The sequence below is a fragment of the Heliangelus exortis genome, chromosome 5 (genome assembly GCF_036169615.1).
Source record: "Heliangelus exortis chromosome 5, bHelExo1.hap1, whole genome shotgun sequence".
In the NCBI taxonomy this organism is placed as follows: domain Eukaryota; kingdom Metazoa; phylum Chordata; class Aves; order Apodiformes; family Trochilidae; genus Heliangelus; species Heliangelus exortis.
In genome coordinates, this window is record NC_092426.1 from 9537558 (window position 1) to 9562771 (window position 25214).

Genomic DNA, 25214 nt, shown 5'->3' on the forward strand with positions numbered 1-25214 from the left:
AGTTTCACAGACAGTCACAAGTCTGTAATGAACTTGTTTTTAAAGTTAATACACACCTCTATAAAGCTTTCTCATTTCCCACAAGGGTTCTTAAAACACAGAGAATACAGGAAACATTTAAAATCAACATCAGTGCTCAAAATCCAGGTGCAATGACATTTACAGGTATGTGGCTCTGAAGCAACCTTCTGAGCACCCTCCTTTACAGCAAACTGTTTTGCAGCACATCTAACCTGAAAATTAATGCTCTTCATCACTGTCTATCAACAGCATCTGCTGAATTGAATACAGCTGTAGAAGTTTAGCAGACTTGAGGGTCAAGTTCATTTTTGATGCAATCCCAGGAAGCTCCCAGAGTTTCAGATGTGACAAACTTGGCCTTTTATGTTTTTTCTAAAGGGCTGACCAGGTATGAGACAGCCAAACACCACCTGCCAATGAGAAGCTAAAATAGAGCCAAAAACATCTGAGGAATGGATCTCACCATCTGAGATAAGAAAGCAAATTCTATGTGACATCTGACAGAACACTGTTCAAAGCTCTTTTTGCACTCTCCATTTCTTGAAACATAGTCTAGAATCCCATTAGCTGATCCCCTCTATGATAAATATATACACATCTCAAATTATAGCTTTATCTCCATGTGTATCCACGCACACATAAACAAAATTCTGCATCTGAATTATCACTACTTACTAGACAAGCCTGAGGCAGGAAGCTGTTCACCCTGGAGATACTCCACATGCCTTCAAGATACTGCTGAGCTTGGATGGTGACTGAGCTCAGGGCCCCGCTGAGACCGCTGGGGGCCACCGTGACTTGAACGCTGGAGTTCGGAAAACTGCCCGCACCTTGAGACCATCCCAGTCCCTTCTTCCTCTCTGCCCCAGAGAAGAGATTTGGTGACTTTCCAGCCTGCCTGCCCACCTGGCCAGCAATGAGTGGAAGGTCTCTCTGGGAAGAGACAGTGACCATCCTGGGTACCATGCTGGTGACTGCCCCGGCGCCGGGCGGGAGGTCGGGCATCTCAGGGTAGCTGCTTTGATGGAGGGTGTGCATCATCTGGATGGCTTCCTGCTTCAGCTGATTCAAGTGAGTGGCACAAGTTTCACATCTGCTCTCTCCTTCATTCCTGTTTTTCTGTAAATAGTCAGGCACTTGAAGCTTGTCAAAAATTAAAGCTGATAATCGTGGGTCCTAAAGAAGTGGGGAAAGGTAGAAAAAAACAGTAAGTTAAAACAATGCAGAAAGCAAAAAAAAAAAAAAAGAAAGAAAAAGACAAAAGTTCTTTGTGATTTACTCTCCACACACGGAAATACATTAAATCTATTCTGGTAACTCTCAGCATTTTTTCCTCCAAATACCCTAAAAGACTCCCAGGTCACAGCAGATTAATAAACCATAAGTGAATTCATTTGTATTAGACCCAGCATGAAAATCATCATCAGAATTAAACAATGGAGCTGTGGTGTACTTGACAGCTACTCATTTTTCTAATTAACTCTTCTTCAGAGACATGTAACATGCCTGTGTTTCCCATGCTCAGGAATAACATTAGCTGAGATGCTGGCCCTACAAATATCATAATGTGTTTCACAGGCACATCACCACTTTAAATGCAACAAAATTAAACTTTAAAGTTGGGGGTTTTTTTAATTATTACGTGGCCTGGTAAATGTTTTGTTGTCCTCACCCTCAGAAATGACTAATCAAGTGGCAATAAAAACAGTTTACACGGTGTTGCCCACAGCTGGCTCCTCTGCTAGCAAGGACTGGTATTTCTGATCTTTGCAAGCCAGATGGTCACAATATTCCCTTACGCTACAGTTGCTTTGATGAGAAATAGATTTGAGCCCACAGCCATGTGTGAAGGTGTGACAACGTGCACACTAAGAAGCTGATTTTAAAACAACACCTATTTTGTTTCCACAGAGCAATTCCCCCCTCCCCCCAGCTACTTCATTTTAAGGCTGCCAAGAAATTTTAAAACCCAGCTCTCTGTTTCCACTTCAGAGATAGTTACCTGTCTCCTGAAATTCACAAACACCTTCCCATCCCAAGCCTGATACTGCAAAGATTAGACAGGAGATTAAATCCAGCAATGCTGTAAATCTGCTATCAAGACTAATGCTGTGCATTAAAACTGACCCAACCTCACACACTCTCGTTGAGCTCTCTAAACAATTAAGGTTTTAATGAAATCACAGCGCAGCCAAAGGTTTATTTGTATAATTATTTTAAAGTGAAAATATTTAATTTGCTTGTTAATAATGAGGGCACATAAAGCTAGTAAATCAGCCATCCAACATACGCTGGGGGTATCCCCAGATCAGGACTCATTTTAAAAATGTATTACTTTATGCCAAGCTGCAATTGCTCTCTCGGAAATGAATGTCCTATTAGAAAACTAACTAATTCTGGTTTTAATTACAGCACACATCAATAAAACTCTTTTAAGAAGTCTTGGCACTGGTGCTTTGGCTTTGCTCATTATTCTCTTCCAACTCTGCCATTTCCTTTTTCTCTGAATTCGGGAAGTCCTAAACCACCACCTAATTTCTGCAGCAGCACCAGCATGGAATTTATCTCATTTTGAGCTGCTGGACTCCTCCTGCAATAGTTTTTAATCTATGTAACAAGACAGGACAATGTTGATAGAAATCACTATGAGTCTATCTAGCATCACATCATTCTGCAGCCAAAAACCATTAACAAAAGTTGCTTTTTCTGCACTAATCTAAATTATTTATTTACTGACTTGGGGGGGAAGGGAAGGGAGGTACTTCTCAGGCTAAGGACAGCTACTCCTGTGGTTGACTGAACAATACATTGCATTTGCATTGGTGAACCAGGTTTTAAAAATCAAGTGAAAGACAGTGTTTCATTATTCCCTCCTTTCTCTTTATTGACATTTAGATCCTTGTAAAAATGCCTTTGAAGTTGCACCATTTGCTTACTCTCCTAAGTGAGAATATTCCTTGCCTCCAAACCTCCCAGAAGACCATAACACCAAATTAACAGATATTAGTCAGAAAAAAGAGAGTTATTAATATTTTAGAAACTTTTTTCTCATCCTGCAGCAGAAAGAGCTATTACTTAGACTTACAAAAATCTCAGTGCTATGAGCAGTATTAAGCCTCAGGCCAAACAAAGGCCATGCAGCCTATCTCCCAAGAAAAACAAACAGCACCGTGCTCCACAGAAACTTTTCCAAGGGAGAGCCCCCTCAGCAAATTCTTGCCAAGGCTGACACACAGGATCTATTCTAACAGCCCCAAAAAAGCAGCACCTCCCAGTGTCGGGTGCCCCATCCACAGCCAGGCAAATCCCTGGGCTCACTCATTTGATCCAAGTTGGGCACACACGGAAGCACCTGCAGATCCCAGCTACATGAGCCTCATCTGGCAATGTTTAAAATTCCTATCAAATGTCAGAAGTTTCAAATAAGCAGTTAAAGCGAATTACTAGGTGAAACAAGCTTCCTATTTAAAAGAAACTACCTCTTTTGATGTAAAGAAAATTAATGACCCCAATTCTAGCTCCATAAACACAGTTTACAGTGTAAGGCAGATCAGAGTCAGGCCTGTCTTGAAGTTACAAGGAAAATGAGTCGATGCCATATTAAAGGGTGGAAGAAAATTTTAAAAATTTTATTTATTTGGAAAATTACACAAAGCAAACTATAAAAGCACACAGCATGCTAAATTTAAGCATTCTAATTTATTTAAAGTAAAAAATAATTTATTTTTTTTTTTAAATCTCATTTCAAGTTCTTGTATTTTGCCAAGCATTTACCAGGAACCTCTTAACCAACTCATCCAGCTCCTGTGATCCCCAGTTTGCACCAGTGGCCACCCTCCTCCAGCACCTCACTAAAGCCCCAGCTGTAGGGTTAGATTACTTTTATTTTTCCACTCAGTACAACAAAAACACCTGGCTAATGGTTGGGCGTGAAGGACATAGGAAACACAAGTTACTGTTAAAAACATTAACTGTAACTTAAAAGTTAAGCCAGCCCCATTAAAGAGGTTTTACTGCCTGGTGAAAATGCCTGGTCCAGAGAAAGCCCCAGCTTAAGCAACTCGCACCCTAACGAGGCCGGGCTGGAAGTTGAACTCTCAGGTTTTACAGAGGGAAGAAATAAAACCTGAGTGACCAAATGTCTCAGGCACCCACGTGGGAGCTGGGGAAGCAGTTAAAGCATCCCCGTTAGGACTCCTCTGGTGGAGAGGGAGCCAAAGGGGTGTGCCAGTGGCTGGGGGGATTGACACAACAATTAAACATACAACATACAAGCCTCTATTCTAAACAGTGCTCCAAAACCACTTCAGTCTGCTGTGCTACAAAGAAAATTACTCCTTTATTCCTGCACAGCATAAATAAACTGTCCTTCCTTTGTCACACCTCTTTTCCAAATGCTGTTCCGACCTTCTGAACAAGCAGGATAAGCAAAATACTGTGATACTATAACATTCACAGCTTGCCCTCCCACTACCAAAACTAACACCCTAATTTCAGTCCCAGCTTGTTAACTTTTGCATTAAAATTTTAGATATTCAAACACTGCAGACTGTTAGATGGATAAAATAAATGGTCCCATTAGGGACAAATGCACTGGAGACCCCAACAGCCCCCAGAAAGGTCAAGGCACTAGATAATTACATGCACTTCTATGAGGAAGAATTTTCTGAAATGTCCAGATTCAGTACTATTTTAAAGCAAGCAATTCTCATAGACACAAGCAAGCTTGCAAACTGCTGCTGGGAGACTAAGCAAATTGCCACACCACCAGAGACGTGGTCTGCAAGTCCTTCCAGGCTCAACTGAGCAGGATGGTTAAAACTTGGGAAACCAAAAAAACCTTGGGAAACCAAAAAAAACCTTGGGAAACCAAAAAAAACCTTGGGAAAGACTGTGCTCCCACACGAACACATAACAAAACACCCATTTAGTTCAACACCAGCTGCATTTAGCCTGGAGTTTGCCTTTAGGCTTTCCCTCTGAAACCAAGAGTACAGAAAAAGAGCTCGGATTTGAAAACACATCCAGCAACATAGAACAGAGGGAAAGAAAATAATTTTAATTCATGCTTCCCTCAGATTTTTATCTCAGCTGCTGTGTTGCCTCCCTATGAAACCCCGCGAGGACCAAGCTACACAGATCACGCTGATGTGCTGCACATGGGGCACACAAACAAAACCCACATCTCACAACTGTACAGCCTGACACAGTTCCCCTTGAAACTACAGACATGCTCAAAGCAACCGGGATGTGGCCAAAGGCCAACAGCTCTGAAATGCCCCACTACAGCTCAAAGCACCAAATTCACAGCCAAGTTTTCACAAGCACACAACACCAAATGACCTTGCTGAAACAGAACTCTTTTGAAAACCCGAAACAGTCTGTCAGTGATACTGCCCTTTAAAAATTAGACTCCTGAAATTCTAGTTCAATCTGTAATTTCTCAGGTGTTTAAAGTTTGCCCTTAGTTTGCTCAGTTAACAAGGAGTAACAGAGCACTATTCCATTGCAAAAGAAAAACAAAGATTCCAGCTTTAAATCTTACCTTCAGCCACCGACTTGCAGCTCCCAAACTAAGCAAGAGGAGAGGATGCAGGAAAGCATCTGGATTCTCACTTAAGAAGTCCCTGAAGTAATACCCACTCATCTGTAACCTAATCCTTTCAGCGAGGAACTATCCACAGAGTGAGAACAAACGATGACGAACAAATGATGAAAAGTCAAATTGCCAACAACCGTCCTCAGTAATTACCTGCAATCCTTCCTGGCATTCTGGAATGCAAGTGTATCTGGAGCAGTATTCTGAATTGAATTAAATTAAATTCTTGATATCAAGATAATTAAAAAGAGAGAAGGATCGCAGAATGTCACACTGAAATATATACTTAAATACAGACCTAGGTAAACAACATTTTTAAAGGATGCTTTGGGAGAAAGGAATGTACTTTCCCAGTGCAAAAAAAATCAATGCTAATGATTTTTTGTCTTAAGCGTCTTTCTAGGTTTCTGCCACACTGCTTACAAATTATTTTTTATCTTACATGACATTGTGAAATATCCACTAATATCTTCTATATTGACAAATAAGTCTTAAGGCTGATGCTTGATTTCAGTTATATAGCAGTCACTGTCAGAAAAAAAAAAGACAAAGAGAACACTGTTTTTAATAAAAACAGACTGCTCAATGTAAGCACGGAAAAAACAGTTTAATGGATAATTTTGTTTTTTGTTAAAGAAAAGTTTCCAAGTTGCTGACTACCTCAAGGGAGTGAAAATATGAGCTCTAAGGCTTCAAGTAACTCATGTTGTGAATTCATTCATTTACTGATCTAATCTTATCAGAATATAAACAACCAAGGAAAAACAAACACACAAAGCTTTCACAAAAACAGAATTCACCAGAAGTCCCATCTCCTGAGAGGCAGGGTATCTGGAACTCGCAGCATAACTTTACTGGCCTTGAAAACAGCCCCCAAGTAAATACAGGAGAGCAACATGTATTTCCAAAATGCACATGCATAAAAAACCAAATACATTCATTTTTAAGGCCAAATTCCAGTGAGCCTCTGAACCCAAATGTTTCACTACCTTTAGGTGGAAGATTAATTCAAGCCATTGGACTGTGGTCCTTTTCCCATGCTGTCCACTGGCAAGATTTCTTCAAATCTGCAGTCCCCTTATTATGTTTCTAACCACAACCTCAGGTCCTGCACATGGACAGATCCCACTGACTCTATCCAGCTGAGACTCAACCCAATTCCTTTTCATCTTTGCCATCCCAAAGAGTTCAGGGAAAAAAAAAACAAAACCTGAGAACATTTTCTTTCTTATTTTATAAGTATACTGCATCTCTTTCAAATAGCACCCATCTTTCTAACAAAAGTCAAGCAATACGATAAATCTGTTAAAAAACCCATGACCCCACACTAAAAATGACTGCAGCGTGTTTAGTTATTCTGCAGCCTCCACTGAACTCTATTTATTTCCATTTCCTGCCCACTTTAATGTACTTCAGTGGCCCGCAGTAAAGTTGAAGCAATAGGTGTCTGTCATAAAGATGAATAGTGCTATTGGAATGCATAATACAGTGGAAAGAGGAAATGAGAGCAATCTGGTTTATTTACATCTCAGACTCCCATCAGCACCTCAGCCCACCTCCCCATGGTTTCAGTCACCTTTCCTGTTACCTTGCTGTGTAGTCCCCTGCAATGATTTGGCTTTTAACTTTGCAGAACTGGAGGGTGGGAGCTGATTGCACAGATTTGAGTTCAGCAGCTGGCAGAGTATGGGAGCAAACTGCCACACAGTGTGTTTAATGCAAAGAAAACAAAATAAAGGCAGTGATTGCCATTTAAAATAATTAAAGACACAAAAAAAGAAAAAAGAAAAGAAAAAAAAAAGGACCCCAAAGAGATCTGCTATCACAGTTAGATTTAGATCAACACACAGAAACCTGACTACTTCTAGAAAACAGTAATTACCATATGAAAAATATTACTTTTAATCTCTTTTTTTAACAGCATAATTAAACAGATATTTTACTTCCCTTTGGAAAATGTTTTTCTTAATTTCATTCAATTTTAACATTTGGTATATTCCATAAACTATACGTCCAAACTAGTATGTAATTTTGTGCTTAATTTTAATAGTGTATGACTTCATTTAAAAATTATGACTTTTAATTTGCATGTTTATTGTTGGTTTTAAGTAATCCTTTAATTTTCCCTCTTGGATCTGTGGCTTATTGCAGTTTCACGATGCAAATTCAGTACTGATTTTGTTGATATGAATACATTGTCTTCCCACACTCATCATCTTTTTTTCTCTCTCTCCTTTTTTTTTTTTTAATTTTAAAAACCTTCATCAAACCCTTAGCATTTTCAACAGCAGCAAGCGTTTGGGGAAATAGCTGCATACTCATCACCACACAATACTTTGGTGTCTGAAAAGCCTTTGTTTCGAAAATTGCTTTCAGAAGTAGCCACTTACATGAAGTTACCTTCCAGAAATTCAGACAAAACCTTTTGATAGAAATTAGACACTTTTATATAAAAGATAATTAGCTTCCCATCCTTAATTATTTCATCCTTGAAACCAGAGAATAAATTTTCTTAACCTATAAATCAGATTATGGAAGTTCTGCCTATCAGAGCGTACAAAAAGTTACAACTTCCCTTTCCTCTTTAAAGCAAATGCAGTGCTAATGAAAGGTATTAGGATGACTTCTCTGGAAACCAATGCTCTCTGGTAGCTTCATCACATGAAATGCTACCTACTGCACAGACAGGTTGAGTTGGGTCAGACATGGATAATTCAGTGGCTCTGAATTTCAGCACAGGGATGACAATCAGATGGCAGAACCACTACAGGGAAAACACAGTGCCTTGTCAGAATGCCTCAGGAACATCAACTGGATGCATTGTATTGGAAATTAAAGGACATTTCCACTACTGCAGTTACTTAGGCAACAGGCTATGTTTTCAGGCTGACAGATTGCAATGGAAAGCCTTGTGAGATGGACTATCTCACTGATGAAGTCTGGCTGGAGACCAGCAACCCAGCCCAGACAGCCCTATGGACTAGGAAAGGAGTAATGCCCCAGATGAGATCTTTAGTGTGTTTAAGTGATCATAACTGCATTTGTCCCCATAGAACCATGCCCATTTGTATCAGACAGACCTTCAGTGAGGAAGTTCAAGAACATCTGGACACCAGCCACAGTCAAAGCAACTTTGGCATAGGAAAACTGGATACAAAGAAAAAAAAGTGCTTGGAGCACTCAGGAAATCTGTATACAAACCCTACAACTGTTTCAGTCCAACCATCTGAATCCAATTAAAAGAAAGCTCAGCAGCAGAAGTTAGGGAGTGGACACATTTTCCAGATGAACATCATTAGCATAATGTAGATTTAAAATCAACTCTGAAAACCAGTGCTTGGCATTTGATCACACCCTCTTAGTGTCTCTTTCACTTGCTCATTTTATCAATTATTTGTTTGGTAAATGAATACTTGAGGACTGTACAGAAACAATTCAGCTTTCACAACTGAATGACTGCCCATTCTGCACTCCTCTTGCAAGCTACAAGTTGCACAGCACACCAGGTAGTCTGTCTCCAGAAACAAAGTAGACTACATTTTATTCCTTATCTTAAAGGTGCCACTGCCACAAAAAAAAAAAAAAAAAAAAAAAAAAAAAAAAAAAAAAAAAAAAAAAAAAAAATCTTGGCTGAAAAATCTTGGGTTTACATCTGAATTTAAGCAGTACTATAGTGGATTAGATTTTTTTCCTGTTTCTCCTTGCTTGGGCTTAGTCAAGAAAAAGAGAAGGAAAAAACCCTCTAGGCACAGATGAACAGAAAAGGAATGATGAAGTATATTTGTAATTCCTCAAACTCAAGCCTGAAGAGTCTACTCTAGTTCCCTTTGCTTTTTGGGTGGCACGTGTGCTAGACACCACCTCCCTCTCCAATCTTTTTATCCCATGGAAGCTCTTTAAAATGGATTCCTGCGTGTCCTTTTTAATACCACTCTTCAACAGAGGAACTTCAGAAAAAAATTCACAAATTTGCTGTCAGCTACCTCTGGAAAAGTAAGGTCCCCCTGTATACAGTATCTCTGGAACTGGATGGAATTAAGGTCCATGGTTGTCCCTTGGTTTTGGTTAAATGCCAGTGCATAGAAGTAATTGACTTCATTCTGCTGTCCCCATTATGCATTAGAAAGAAAAGATAAATATGCACATCCTAAGAGTCACTCCCTAGGGTGGATTATGAGCACAGCCATAAAAACCAGCAGATAAAGAGACAGACCATGAAGGAGTTTTTACAGGACAAAAAGCAGTTTAGAAAACAAGAATGTTGTGGGAAGTTGAAAGGAGTGTGGCTTATTTAGAGGAGAGAAAACTGAGCCTCCTCCAGTACACAAAAAGTAGTTACAAAGAGATTGGTGACCAATCCCTTTCCATATCCACCTCGGGAAGGAAAAAATAAGAAATCATGCTACTTTTCAGCAAAGACACTTTAAGAAAAACTGTCAAAGGTGAGTGAATGCTGGCAAGTGCTGCAGAACAGTGTTGAAAAAATCTCATTTTTTCATGACAGGTTCTGAAGAGCTGGTGAGAAACATCCAAGGGTACATGATCCAGGTGATCCCATTTCAGCAGGGGAAGCTGGGCTACTTTTTTAATATCTGAAGATCCTTTTTCAGCCTTCTGTACTTATGATCCCAGTTTTGAAAAGACAAGTAACACATATTGAGACAGACTTGTTGCTTGGGTTCAAGTGCCACAGAGAGACAAGGAATAGACTTCAAAATACTCTTCTCCTTAGATGACTATTCAGTAACTTACACTATCTTGCCCAAAACAGGTTTTCCATCTTGCACCATTGCTTTATTAATTTCATACCACTTGTCCTTGTTGTGACCCCATGTATCACCTTGAATAATTCCTCTTTTGCTGAATATTCACAGCCTGTCACTACAGTACCCAAAACATTCTTTATCATTAACCATACTACATACACATTCCCACTTTCAATGTACCATTACAGATAAAAAGAATAGAATCATTATATTCTGTTCTCTACAGGTTCAGGGGATAATTTTAGGAATCTAAATGAAATGCCTCAATGAGGTGGTGTACGTCCAACCACTTCTACCTGTCCATAATATTCTGGAAATAAATATAACAATAAAGATGAATTAAAACCTCAGAAAGGCAAACTGGAAAAAAAATTAATTTAAAAAGCATGAAAAAACCAACATATTGGACAGTACTAATTGCATTACAGTAGCTAGATTATCTCCTTGAAAAGGTTAAAAAAACCCTCATTTGCAAAGCCCACTAAAAGGAGCTGTGGAGTAACACAAACTAGGCACTCCAGATTACAAAAAGAAGATATCTCAGCATGGCATGAGAAAGATGAATCCATGGCTACCTGCAGTATTATCTGTCCAGATGTTTCTAGAGGCTCTGCCATCAACACATGTCACAGCATCTTCCAGAAAATTTTCTCAGTAAGCCTCTTGCTCCTCTGACCCTGAGGCAACTCTAACAGGTTTTCAGGAATAACAAATAATCACACACAAAACAAGGTATGGTTTCCCCCAGAAACCCACACAAATGACAGATGGACAGACATATAAAAGGCCTAAATATATATGCTGAGCAAAGAACAGTAAAGACTAGTTATTTAAATAAGTCCTGAAAACTTAAAATAGTCCAGTATGTTCTATGGCTATAATTTACTTACAGACTTCTGCTATTTCTTTGGGTGAGAAGTTGAGCAACGAGCACCTCAGTATCATGGACCATGAACTAGCAGCAGTGCAACAGTAAAACACTATGCAGAAACATAGAAAGAGCAAGTTTATTATTACTAGTAAGATACTCTTGCTGCTGCTTTTGCTGCCTCTGTTGGTCTTCAAAAGCCATTACCTGGCCAGTATTAGATAATCCCTTATCTACAAAAAAACTTATTTCTAATAATCCTATGTCATATCAAACAATTGCTTTGCATAAGAGTACTTTGGCTTCCCATAAGAATACTGCTTTTTTCAAGTTGGCTGCTATCCTTTGATCTTAAAGTCTTGTAACAAGCCTTTCAATGGCTACACTGCATTGTGAACAATAAAGCATGTATCCAGCCTTGAACTCTTGAAATACCTGACTGGACACCACCAAAAGACACTGAATATCTTCCATACAACAAATATGAACTGCTTCTGTCAACCCAGCAAATCACACTCCTGTAAGCAGGACAACAATGGTCCTGTAATTAATACCCACCTGTCATCCCCATGGCAAGAAGCCCTGCAGTGGTCCTATGAAATGTCTTCCCATCTAATAGGATGGTGTAATAAAAGAGCAGCTCCCTTTCCTGAAGGTCTGCCTTCTACAAACATAAAAGCAATGTGGCTATGCCCACAGGCAGACAAAGCCCCACTTCAGCCATGCTCAGAGCATCTTGAAAGCCATGTTAATAGGTTTATAAACTCTGCTATGACATGGGATATAAACTCACGGGCTTGTATCTGTGTGTAACATGCATACATGTAGACATGTCCACAGATGGGTGAATAAAATACCTCTGTAAATTCCTCACACACAAAAAAGAAGCCTTATCTCCCAAGACACAGAAGCAACCAAATACCTGGCAACAACTTTCAAAACCCTTCAAGCCAGATCCTATTAAACCAGTAACGAAGAGATGAAAGGCTCTAACTTGTCCTACCAGTCACACTTACAGGGCCCTTAAACATTTATGATGTCTAACGTTGCTTCTGTAGAAATTCCACAAATGTAGACAATGCCTAACATCATAGGATACATTTAAGTTTCCATTCAATTGAAGGTACTACGTAAAAGGATGTTTTTATTTTAATTTGTGTTCTGGGACCTTGGAAAAGAAGCTGCCTCATCACCTGATGGAGAAGGTCAAATACAGAGGAGAAAAGGGTTCTTTTAAGAGAAATTACAGTCCCAGACTAAGACCTAGGCCATGAAGAAGTCCATGGCAACATTCATACTCAATGAGAAGTCAGGGTTTCCATGACTAAGTTGATGCACCCCTGTTCCTAGCTTCAAATCAGCAATGAATTCTTTCACTAACCTACCTCTTCATGCCCATGAAATGGATGTTTGTAGTTTTTGGCTTACAAGTTATTACATCTTAGTGTGCCAGTTTCCCCCCCCCCATTTTGAAACAAAGTTCTGTGGCAGTCAATAATGTGTCAAATGTGCAGCAAACCACAAAAAAGTGTATATGCCACCCAAGTTGCCATATTATTTTTACAGACCTAAATGCCAATTTAAAACCAGAAAAATGTGTAATCACACCTTGGTAACATCTTTACAAAATCTGACAGCTTGTCAAACAGCTCCCATTGTGGGCAGAGCAGAGCAGAAGCATTTCTGCAGATCATTAAAGGCCAGTGGAGAAACCACCAGCCTCCTGCACAGCACAGCCCTGCTAATTTCAGACGAAGTTGCGACCCCAATTGGCTTATTTGATGAAAATAGATGCTTTAGTGTTTTAAGAAACATGCACCCTTCCCTAAGCATGTGACTTCCAAAGCCACATTCCTTCTGAAATCATCACGTTTTTGAAGTACAAGGTATATGAATAAAAAAACATACCATCAGACAGCACTTGAGGTGATATAAATCCAGAGCTGACACACATTATTCTTTGCTCCTCTGCCAGTTCATACAAGCTGGGCCAGAAACTCCACTCCTAATGGTCGATGTGGGAAACCCAAGTGGTTTATTCCAGGACCCTTAGCACCATCCTGGACACTGACTGTGTACTGCTAATATTTGATTTACACTTGCAGCTCTAGTCTCAGAGAAACCCATTATGCAGGTTATGTTAAAAAATGTGTGGTTTACTTCACAAGACTGATGCTGGGATTCGCAGGGAAAACCTGCACAGACAGCACAGACTGGGATGTTATTACTCCAGCTCCAATACTGACTGAATACTCACTGAAATAAATTAACATCATCTCATGGAAGTCCTTGCATGAGGAAGCTGGGCAAGATTTATTCAAGATTACAACCTCTGGAGCAATGCATCAGAATCAAAGGTAAGCCAAAAAATAAATAAATGAAAATGGGACCAGCTAGAAATAACAAAGCAGCACGGCCAAGGCAGCAGTGACACGACAGCCAGAGGCATTTCCAGAGCAATCAGAACAACTGTCCGCAGATCTTGCCAACGAGCCAGATGCTGCTGCTGGAAGAAGGCTTGTGTTGATATAAACTCAGAGATGTGAGATGCTTAACACCAAGAGCAATCAATCGTCACGATTCTCATGTGTCTGCCAAGCTTCACTATTATGCCACAAAGAGATGAAAACAAACTTCCTAAAACACATGTCGTTTTTACATGACATCAACTCCCCCAGCCCTCCCCTTACTACTCAGAAACAAACGAGCAATTTGGGTGTAGCTATAAATGACCTGATGCTTTTCCTGAGTTAACAACAGAACCAGGAAAGAATATCTTTGGCTAAACAGCTCACTGTGCACACGCTGCCAGAAAACCAGTGAACTTATCATACTGTATAGGAAATTCCTATCTTCCACACCAATTAGTGACCCAACAGTGATTGATTTTATAATCCCAAACTTGACTTACAAAGTGACTTCCTCTGGGGCCAACTTTCCATTACCCAGCATGTGGAAAATTGCACACGGTCAGTGCACTACGAAAACTGAGGGAAAATAAGTGCTATTTAAACCCCAGTTCTACTGTGCCTCCACATTCCTTCTTTCCTAAGGGAGATGCACTTTTGACAGTTACTTCCTTTCCCTGCACCAACATCCTATCTCCACCATACACCAGCTGGGCACTCAATCAAAACAGAAACAACAGGAACTAGCAACTACTTATTACAATAGGATCAAAACATTTCTAGGCACTAATGCTCCGCCAAGTCACTGTCCTTGAAGACCCTGCCAAAATCCACTGCTTCCCTCCCATCGCAGACACCGTTACTGAGAGTGGTTCCACTTCAACCTGAAGCACCATGTATTAAAATAAAAAAAAAAAAAAAAAAAAATTATCAATCAGAGCTTTTTAATCAGAAGTAACTCGGTGGCAGGCACTCACATCTCAGACCTGCAGGAGGCAATGAAACTGGGCAGCAGAAAGGTGAGAAGATTAACTGGCACATGACATGGGCCAATGTTTATCCTTTATTTTAATCAAGCTAACATCAGCTCCAGTCTATAAAACCAGAACTGTACCGCACATTAACTACCAGAGTAATCACAGCAACAACACCACAATATGATTACTGGACGCTAATTATATCTTATAAAGAGTTAAAGACAATCAAGTACATGTAATGAAGATTTATATGCAGTTTTCCACTGACTTGGAAACAGCCTCATACATTAATAAGTTAAAGTTACTGCCAGGAACAAAGCAAACAGTTACATCTACATGACAAAACACATGTAACGCAAGAGCCAGATGCTGGGTCCTTTCATCAAGGAGGCAGTTATTTAGTTCCTGGGAAAAGATTTCTCTCTCTCTTTGTTCCATCAATACATAATATTAAAAGAACCAGTCCTGGCCTCGTGGCCTGGTCTGGGAATGAACCTGAAGCACTGCACAGGGGCATGAACTAAGGGTCTTCTTTTCCTGCCGCACAGATCCATCTGCACAGTAAGCACAGGGCAACTGGAGACACCCTAGGGCCACATCCAGGTCTCCCAAATCCAAACACAACAGTACAGACCCCAAAGTGTCTGCCAAGGGAGACTGTGCCTCCCCTTACACCTTTCCAGGGAGGCCAGTTCTCAATGGGTGAGCATAATAGGGAATAATAGGGCAGCCAGGGTGCTGCCCACACTTTCCATCATAGCTGCTCATCTCCAGCTCCCAGACACAAGGGATCCCTTAGACAACAACTTAACAGCTCCCTACTCCATGTACCACTGAGAACTGCTCTTTTCTAAGTCATTTTGGCCATACCTGTCTCACTTCCTGTCCCTCCTCCCAGATAACAACAGCCATCATCTCTCACAGGTGGACACCCAACAGCCACCATCTACAGCCACTCAAAGATCACAATAATTCAGGCTGGAAAGGACCTTTAAAAATCACCTGGTTGCAATCTCCCTGACACAGGCAGTGGTACCTTCAAGTAGATCAGAGTGCTCAAAACTCCATCCAACCTGAGCTTGAGTATTTCGAGGGAGGGGGCATCCATACCTTCTCTGGGCAGTCTGTGACAGTGCCTCACCACCTTCACAGGAAAGAACTGCTGCCTTATAACTAAGCTAAATCTACTCTCTTCAAGTTTAAAGGCATTACCCCTTGTCCTGTCACTGTATGCCCTTGTAAAAATCCCTCCCAGCTTTCTTGTAGGCCTCCTCTAGGTACTGGAAGGCTGTTACACGTTCTCTCCAGAGCCTTCTCTTCTCCAGGCTGAACAACTCCAACTCTCTCAGCCTGTCTTCACAGGAGAGGTTACTCTGAGGCTCTTGATAGATAAAATAACCAGACTCACTCTGAAAATACCAATTGTGAAGTACACTCCTGAATACAACACAACAGACAGAAGTGCTTATAAACTGATCATTAACCAGGCAACACCCCTGCAGCAAATAAAACTTTGCAAAGTACTACAGTGCATACCTGGTTATTGTTCTGACATCTGCTTAGGTTTTCTTTGTGTTAATAAGTTGGACAAAAGAGAAAGATAATTGAGTTTATGTAGACACCATGGCAAAAATTACAAGGTACTGTTAACTGCTCATGAAAAAGAGCATAAAAACTCAAATGAAGCACGTATACTGTCTGAAAAGCTTAAAAGTTACCACATTTTATAATGAACCATATACAACCAAATGGTGTTTGTTGAAGATTAATTTTATTCTGAACCAAGAATTCCATCATAAAACGAGGGAAAATTCATAGTCTGAACATCGCAGTTGTTCTGAGCACATTTTCAAGCATATGGCAATTTTATAATGGTCATTGGGGATGAAGAGCTAAAATTCTCTTGCAGACTCTGAATTTAAGATATTTCACATAAAATTGCGTGTCTCAGGAAGCAAATAAATTGTTGAGTGTGCAACCTCACAACATTACAGCCAATATGCAGCATATATAAATCTGACTACCTCTCCATATGAATCCAATTTTTAGTAAAAAGACCCAAATGCTTTATAAAGGGTACAAATAAGTAAACAAAAAAATTGTTTGAAGGTTAATGAAGACATTAGAAGAAAACAAATATTATGAGAAATGCCATAACTTTATACAGTCTGAGTTACCTCAACATCATGCAGCTACAATATGTGATCCACTGTTCCCAAGTAAATGCCCTAATTACCATTGTAAGTCTGTCATTTAAATAGTTCCTTCCTGTTTAAAATGTAGAAAGCCACATGCGTTTTCCCAGCGCTAAGCATTGTGTAAGACTCCTTTCTCTTCCAACAAGCTGTCTGAAGATGGATGAGGTTCCAAACTGATATAATTTTTAATTACGCATTTTTCTCTCATTACTAATTTCCTAAACATGTCTCTAATCTGGCAGTGAAATCTCTGAGCGCAGTAGGTGTATCCACATACATCATGCTCTAGAAAATTAATATGAGATAATGATCACGACTGCCATCACAACATAACCTGAAACAAGCAAGATACATTAGAGGTGGTACATACTCATTAGATTCTGATCTCAAGTGTTTCTGGAAAGCAGCTGTTAATGGATACTTTTGCTTCTTCCTACATCTTGGAACCAATAATGCAGCTATTGGGGTCTGAGAGAGGGAGATGATTCAAGCAACCTCCCCTTTGCACTTGCCACCAGGCAGTTACAAACCTGTGATGCCCAATGCATATTCACCCCTTCACACCCTTACCCTAAATACTCCACCAAGCAGCACTGTTTGCATAAGGAAGCCACGATCATCTGCTCCTCTACAGAAGGTAAGCACTGGTACCCCAGCTCCCACCTCCCATCAGGGATCCAACAGCTCCCTCCACCTAGGATAAGGTTTCTTGGTGGGGTTGTCCTCTCCGAAAGCACAGGAAAGCACCCACCAAAGAGGGAGGAAGGCACATGCTCGTGCATCAAAAGGAATCACAACCCCAGCAGCCATCTGCATCAAATGCTCTTTTGGTGGGCAGGAATCAGGATTGTGCTGAGCCTCATCAGCTTAGGTCAGCCAAGAGCCAGCCAGTTCCACAGCCAGGATCTCCCTCATTCCTCAGGCCTCTCTCACTGCCTGAAAGCTGAACAGCTGGCAGCACTCTTATACCACTAAGGCAGCAGGGCAAGATGGCAACTTTTAGGGTAAAAAGAAAAGAAGCAAAAGCTAAGGGCACCTGTCACTGGGCCTTCTTCCCAGCTAGAAACATTACACACCAAATTCTCACAGGAGCCAAAATTCCAGCATGCCAGCTGCCTTCTCATCAGCTGACACTTCCCAAATAAAAGGGGGAAAATCCTAGGAACTGTTCAGAGAAGCTGACATTTAAGGAATCAAATAAAACAAAACAAGATGAATCACATGCACTTAAATAAGTTTATATCTTCTAAGTGGTCTTGAAATATATGACAAGTATGGCTGCCTACTTAGTCAAAGAAAAGGGATCACTGCTGTTTCACAGACATATGAAGGCAGAGATTAGCACAGAGCTGAAGCATGTGCAGTAGAGTAATGCACATAAAAAACAATGCATACATAAAGAACACTAGTAGGAGGGCTCTGGTGTACAGGCATGCAACTCATTAGTCTTTAATTGCACACTGAGCAAAATGCATATGATAAATAGGGTAAGCATACCTAAAAATATAATGCTAGTTGAATTGCCCTAGGTCCCTAGGGAAGTCTGAGCACAGACAGTGCGAGTAGACTGGAGCTGAATTGTTTCACTGTACTCACAATGAAAGGTGGTTGACAGAAAAATTAGACAATTTCACGTTTTTAATCCAAAAAAAAAAAAAATAAATCTACAGTTTCCTAAAACTTCCACCAAAATCTCATCCTGTTTTTCTATGTGCTGGGCATCTACTGACCAAGAACAAAAGCTTTAAAGCCAGCCTTGACTTCCCCAAGAACTCAATTAAGAAATTTGACCTCTTATGAGAACACTGGTTCTTCTCGAAAACAAATACTTCTATTCTACTAAACTTCATTCATTCAGCAAAGGGAAGGAAACACTGGGTGATGCCCCATTTTCTCTTTCCCACAGCATCTTGAAAGGACCAGGAAGAGGACAGGTACAAACCCAAGGCTTCACCAAAGCTTTGCTGTGCACCACCCACCCCCTTGACTGGAACTGGTGCCCACACAGCACTCAAGATAACGCTGAGCTGCACAACACAACCCTGCACCACAAGACAGGAATTCACTGACCACTGAAGTCAAGGCAAGCCTTTCAAATGACTTCACTGGGTTATGACTGGGCTCCCACTTCTTTTTAGTTCTCCTTAGCATTTGCTGACACCTCCTTTACAACCAGAGGGACGGGTTCTTTATGAGAAGCTGTTGCATCTGCCCCAGCTAATGCCTTAATCCACAGACTGAAGCAAGTCAGATTATCTACACCTATCAAAAACATTATGCTTCATAAGCTATTTTTCTGCTTCGGTAAGGAGTAAGCATGTTTTTATTTCTTACTATGTTTACCCATTACCTCATCAAGTGGCATTATTGTTACTGTTTCTGAGGTTCTCCTAGAATAGGAACATATAAAACAGGATTTCCTCCAGCTCTGCATACCTACTTATTTCAGAGTCATTATTGATATAGGACTAGATTGAACAAAGACTTAACATCAAATAAGCATTCAAAACAGCTGGGAACAAAGATATACCTGCCTGGAACACCGCATCTCTAATTTGTCTTAAAAAAAAACAAATGCCACTGAGGCACAAATTGGCTTTAAAGATCACTTTTACAGTAACATTTTAATGAGAAAAATGGAAGAGCTGAAGACTTGCATGTGGAACATGTAACCTCGTGGGCTCTAAATTAAGTTTACTGCAACTTTAACACAGCAATCTTCAAATAAGATTCTTTTTTTTACTGGAGATCAGAAGCACACTCACTACTATCAAAAGGAACTCAGCAGAAAAGATGCAAGTCCTGCATAAGAATCCTCCAAAACCCCAAACCAACTACATACAGTCTTCCATGTGAATACAAGCAATAGCTGAAATATCCAAGGGTAGGTAACAGTACTCATCTCTGAGATGTTAAAATATCTTTAGCCAATGTGTTAAAGAAAACTTATACACATCTTTATGTGAGAAAAATACAAACAATACTGCTCCAGAATAGGAAGTAGTTCGCTCCTCAGGTTGTTAACACCACTTGGGTGTTGGATGGGAACATATATCAGAAAAACTCATTCCCCTGCCAGAATGTGGTTCCCAGCAAAGCCAGCACTGTGCAGCAACACACGTCCCGTCCCCATCACACCACCCCGCAGGGCACACTGCTGATAGCCCAGCACTGAAAAGCAGCACAACCTGCTCCCTTCTGCCTTCCCTCCCCACCATCCTGCAGGCAGACACACTAACTCAGGGGTATGCTTCCAGAAGTTACCCTGTAAGCACATCTTTCCCGAAAATTAACAGGAATTTGGAAGAAAATCATAGGCAAACAACGAAAAAACAAACCAGAGGTTACAAACTGTCCGTATAATTCCTCTCTACAGGGACAAAGCCAGTAGGACATGGAAGAAATAACCCGAAAGCTACAAGGATACTTCTTGGGCTAAGAGCTTAGCATCCAAAATTACCCTGGCAATCTCTTAAAGACCTCCATGCCTGCAGTGTACACAAGAGCAGAGGCAGCCAGCAGGCGAGAGAAGCACACAAGCCACGTAAGGATGCTTGAGGAGAAACACTACTGCTCTGTTTAATGCTATCAGCTCCTGCCTGCCTGAGGACATTTCCTACCTCTACCTACAAACACAGATTCCCCCGACCACTAAGTAAACAGTCTTTGAAGATAACAAAGCTTATTCTAATCTCTCACTGATGTCACTCCTGTATTGTACTCAGATGAGCTACAAGACTCCTGGGTTAACTAACTCCTCTGTAAGATCACAATTTCCTTAACTCTTTGCTCTTGTACAGATTTAGGGAACCCCATTGAGGTACAGAAAGGAGCAGATTTTTCATACAATGCATCTACATTTTTTCTTGTTGAATAATCAGAGACATTTTTCAGCTCAGCCTTTTAGATTCAGGAGAACTGGTTCTGTACCATCAGGTTTAGTGAGATGACCTTTTACCACTTCCAAAGAAAGCCTTTAGTAAGAAGAGGATGCCCTGGATTACCTTCCAACACTGGCAAACAGGGCTCTGTTGCTCCAGTGGCAAGAAGAAAGAAAAACCTGGACTAGCAGAAGGAATTTAAATGGAAACTACAGAAAGTAAACACAGAAAGGCAGGGAACTTCCAATGCCTCACCTCAGGGAACAATGCCTTAGCGCTCTCACCTGTGTTCACTCCACAGGGCCAAGTGTTTATCCTGCATTCAGTTCTTTAGCTATCTACCCATTGCTTTTCATTGCAACCCAATCCTACATGAGTTAAGCCCTCCCACAGCAATACAAAGCTCAGGGAAAAATTCAGGGTGAGTCAGAAAAGCCAGCCCTGAGTGTATAGTATCCTTCATGTTATCATTCAGACTTGACAATAAGAAGCTGAAAACCAACTAAATTCTTACAGCACAAATCAGAGCTATTTTGCTCTTGAGCAGCATGTGCTTAGGAGTGGCCATGACCAGAATAATAAAAGGATATACTGCACAAATCTAAAAGGGGATCCAGTGGTGGCTGAATATTAAAGCTCAGTGTCAGTCCCAAGGCAAATTACTTTTGGAAAGTCTGAGTATTATAAGCCTGGGTTGTTTGCCTCTTGCATAAGCTATGCCTTAGTTATACCAAACAGATCCTAGTGCTATTTCTACACATAGATATACAGGTAATTATGCTCTCACTGAACAGAAAAATGAAGAGGACATGCTCGGAAAAAATAAAAATAAAATAAAAAAATTTAAAAAAAAAATAAAAAAAAAATAAAAACAGACAGAGGTAATGACACCTACACAAAGAGGCGGATTTGGAATACAGACATTAGCCCAGTTCTGCAGTCTGGCTTCCATTTCACCAGAGTAAATAAACTGAAACTACATAGCACCAACAGGTTTCATTTACCACCTTTTAAAACAGGTTTTCAGTTCCCCTGCCAATAGAAGAACCATGATGCAAACTGCTATGAAATGAAAATCCAGTGCCATATGTAACTGAAGACAGAAGTAGAGAAACTTACAGCCAGATTCAGGACAACATATTACTGAAAATACACTTCCCTAAACCCAGTCATGGCTCCCCACAGGGTTGTTACCAAAGTCACAACTACTTCTCACTGCCAGAGACCCCACAGGGAGCCATTAAGGCCATAAGCTGAGGTCAGGGTGTTGCTGCTCATGATCAAACTGGCAAACACTGAGCACAAAGTCCACCCTTGCATTGCAAGCACCAGAGAAACCCATTCTCAGCCTGTGCTTCACAAGCACAACGTGGCACAGTAAGAAACTCTCTAAATCACTCAAGTATTTTTCCTAATCACTTAGCTTCTTGTGGAGGCCTCAAATTTTAAACTCAAATTAAAAGTATCTTTACCAGAGGTCAGTCAAGCAGCAATAAGACCGCAGAAGCTGGAAGGTTAAAGCATCTCATATTTATAAGAGTGTAAGCATGAAATTCAGAAAGGGCCCCCAGGGATCCCTAAGCAAGACATGAAGGTGTAATTAAAAACCATAAATCCATCAAATGAAAAATATGTAAACTTAATACATTAACTCATATATTTTTCTTCCTCAACCACATTTGTCTTACCCTACACTCATCTGGAGCCTACAATAAAAAATTAACAATATGAGAGGAAATATTTCTGAATATGTGGAATGTGAATATCAATAATAAATGCTTTTTACTTTATTCTTACAGGTAATTGCTGAAAGCAGCTCTCTCAGCAGACTGCTGAGACTCTGCATATTATAAATTACTTCAACTGTATCTCCTCTTTACAAAACCCACAAAAGGCCAGTATCTTGCAGAGTTTCCATGCCACTCAATCATCCACACAAAATTACCCTTGTGAGAGCTTGTTGGAGGAATGTGAAATGTACCTGCCTCCTGCAACAGAATCTTCAGAGAAAGACAGCAAAATAGCTCACTTCTGCATTCACAGTTACACAAGCTATACTAACACCTGAACATTCTAACTGGAGATTCTGGGTTTAACTTTATATTTAATTACAAGCTACAGGCAAAATACTTACAGGCCAAATCATGGCCCCTAATTCACCCACAGCATAGTTTTCAAGCCATCTTAGCTCACAAAAGCTCTGCAGCACCTGTAGCTCACATCAAGGCTGAGCTACTTCTTCTGAAAGGGGTACATGGGACAAGGCAGCCCTTCCATCTTCTGCTCAGCAACCAGAAAAGTAGCACCAGCATTGTCCCCAGAAGGGACAGCAGAAAAGACACTTGGGCCTCACTTCTTATCATTCAAAGGGCAATTCTGTAGAGCAAATGCATTTCTCATTGCTGTTGTGTTTCTTTGGGACCAGATGGCCCAGGGCCGGGCAGCAGTACAGGAGCACCTCTCTCCCTCACACCACACCCAGCATTAGGGCACAACCATGGAGATTACATGATATCTCCATCAAAGACTGAACACAGTTTTCCCTCTGTTACTGAAGAACTTGTTCTTAGAAGTGGAGCAGCTAGGTCCCTACATATGTGTTTAACACAAAACTGATGCATCACAGCAATATAGCCAGTGTTTCTCAGATAATACCCAGGTCAGCCAAACTTCCCTTTTCCTAATGTTTGGCTATCACTTTTACAAATCCAGGCCAAAACTCTTAACACAACTCTGTAGCTCTTTCAACACAACACACAGTAAAACATTGGCAGAGATTGGCACACTCTTTACATATCTCCTAAGCATACTTGACACACCAGAAGCAAAATCCCCCTTGCCCTGGATGCCAAGGATTAGCTCACTCAACCATCTCCTTATCCTTTCTTCAATCATTTGGACATCAGGTGCTCAAGCATCATTTGGCCCATTTTCAACTGCTGAATATAAGCCAGATAGATCTGTCCAACACCTACTGACTGTTTACTGCAGCTGAAAATCCTTTATTTGCACGAAACAGGCCATGTAGGATGCTTCCAGTCTTGGCTGGTGACTGGTCGGTCACCCAGGCTTGGCAGTGGTCTTGGCTTCTGGAGCCAGTTCCATATCAACATCTGCAAAGCACTCCACAGATGAAGAACATTTTTTTAAGATTGGGCTCCTGGCCTCTTAAGCCCTCTGGGAATGGTGCCATTGGTTGCTAGAGCCCAGCAGCAGTTGGGCAATAGATACAAGCAGTTGGCTTTACACTCCACACAAGACAATTCGGTGTTAGAGAGGATCTGTCACAACACCAGCACGTTTTGTCCAGAGGCACTCAAAGAAGACTCAACAGTGCAACGTTACACCACTCCTCACCTAGCAGTACAGAGAGCCTTTATATAGGACCCCAAAGCAAGAAAGCCACTGAAACAAGGAGGGGACAGATTTCTTCATCATCCAAGCCACTTGCATGGTATTTCCAACAGCCATTGAAATTATCGCATCTCTGCTTGTTGCAGTCTAGAAACAACAACAGCCCCTGGTGCCCTGTTTTGGGGTCTGTACCACCAATCCAGCTATTGAGCTCACTTCATCCAAGACACTCAGCACTGAGGACTGCATGATGTACCCTGGCCACAGCCACCACCTCTGTGCTGCTCAGGAGACACATCAAATGCAACCTCAGCAGGCAAACCCCATGAAAGTTTTACTTGCAAAAGGTACAGCCGAAAGTGTAGGAGGCCTCTGTACTCTGAAGTCTGTAACAGTAGCAACAAGGCCAAAAGGAGTAAATACATGCTACAGCATCCATTGGAGTGGGAACAACCCAAGGCAACAAAAAAAGGAGTACAATACAAACTGAGTACTTCTAACTTCTGAAATTCCTTGAAACACAAAGCTCAACACTGCCCATTTACAGTATGATCAGTACTGATCAATATACACACACCAACAGCAACACAAACTGTGCTGTGACAAATTGTCTGTTGTGGTGAGACAGGAAACACATTTAAACATAATCTTTTGAATGCAGTGAGAACTAAGCCTAATCCTTCACTTTTGCAGGCAATGCTGAAAGCCAGTCAATGCCCAGCCTAGCCAGAAGTATAACATTTCAGTTCTGTACAGAAGGCTTCCCATACCATTCACTGAGTAGTATAAAAACCCTCAGCAACATTAGAGGAAGATTTGCTAAGAGCTAAATGAAAACTGATCATTCTCCCACAGCCATTCAGCATTCCAATCAATTCTGCACAGGTACTGATGTATGGTAATGCTGGACCAGCCCCAGCCAAAACTCAGAGCATCCTGACAAACCCCAGGGACGCTGACCAAGGAGGCTGATTTTTCAGGCTTAACTCAGAAGGATATTTGTGCACACCTAAGTCTTTTTTTGTGAGCAAGTGCTGAGATTTCACTGATTCACTGTATGTTATGGTGATGCATACAACAGTCAGACTCTTAGAGATAAACCAAACATGCAACAACAGCATTATGCTGCCTAAAATAGGTGG

At 40.8% G+C, this 25214-nt stretch overlaps 1 protein-coding gene across 1 annotated transcript in view; it reads right to left on the reverse strand.

Annotated features, from left to right (window-relative positions):
• KIF26A (kinesin family member 26A) overlaps nucleotides 1–25214 on the reverse strand; it is a 97764-nt gene that overhangs the window by 63753 nt on the left and 8797 nt on the right. The window contains exon 3 of the mRNA XM_071745420.1: nucleotides 697–1197. Coding sequence (XP_071601521.1) covers nucleotides 697–1197 — 501 coding nt within the window. The remainder of the gene's footprint in view (nucleotides 1–696; nucleotides 1198–25214) is intronic.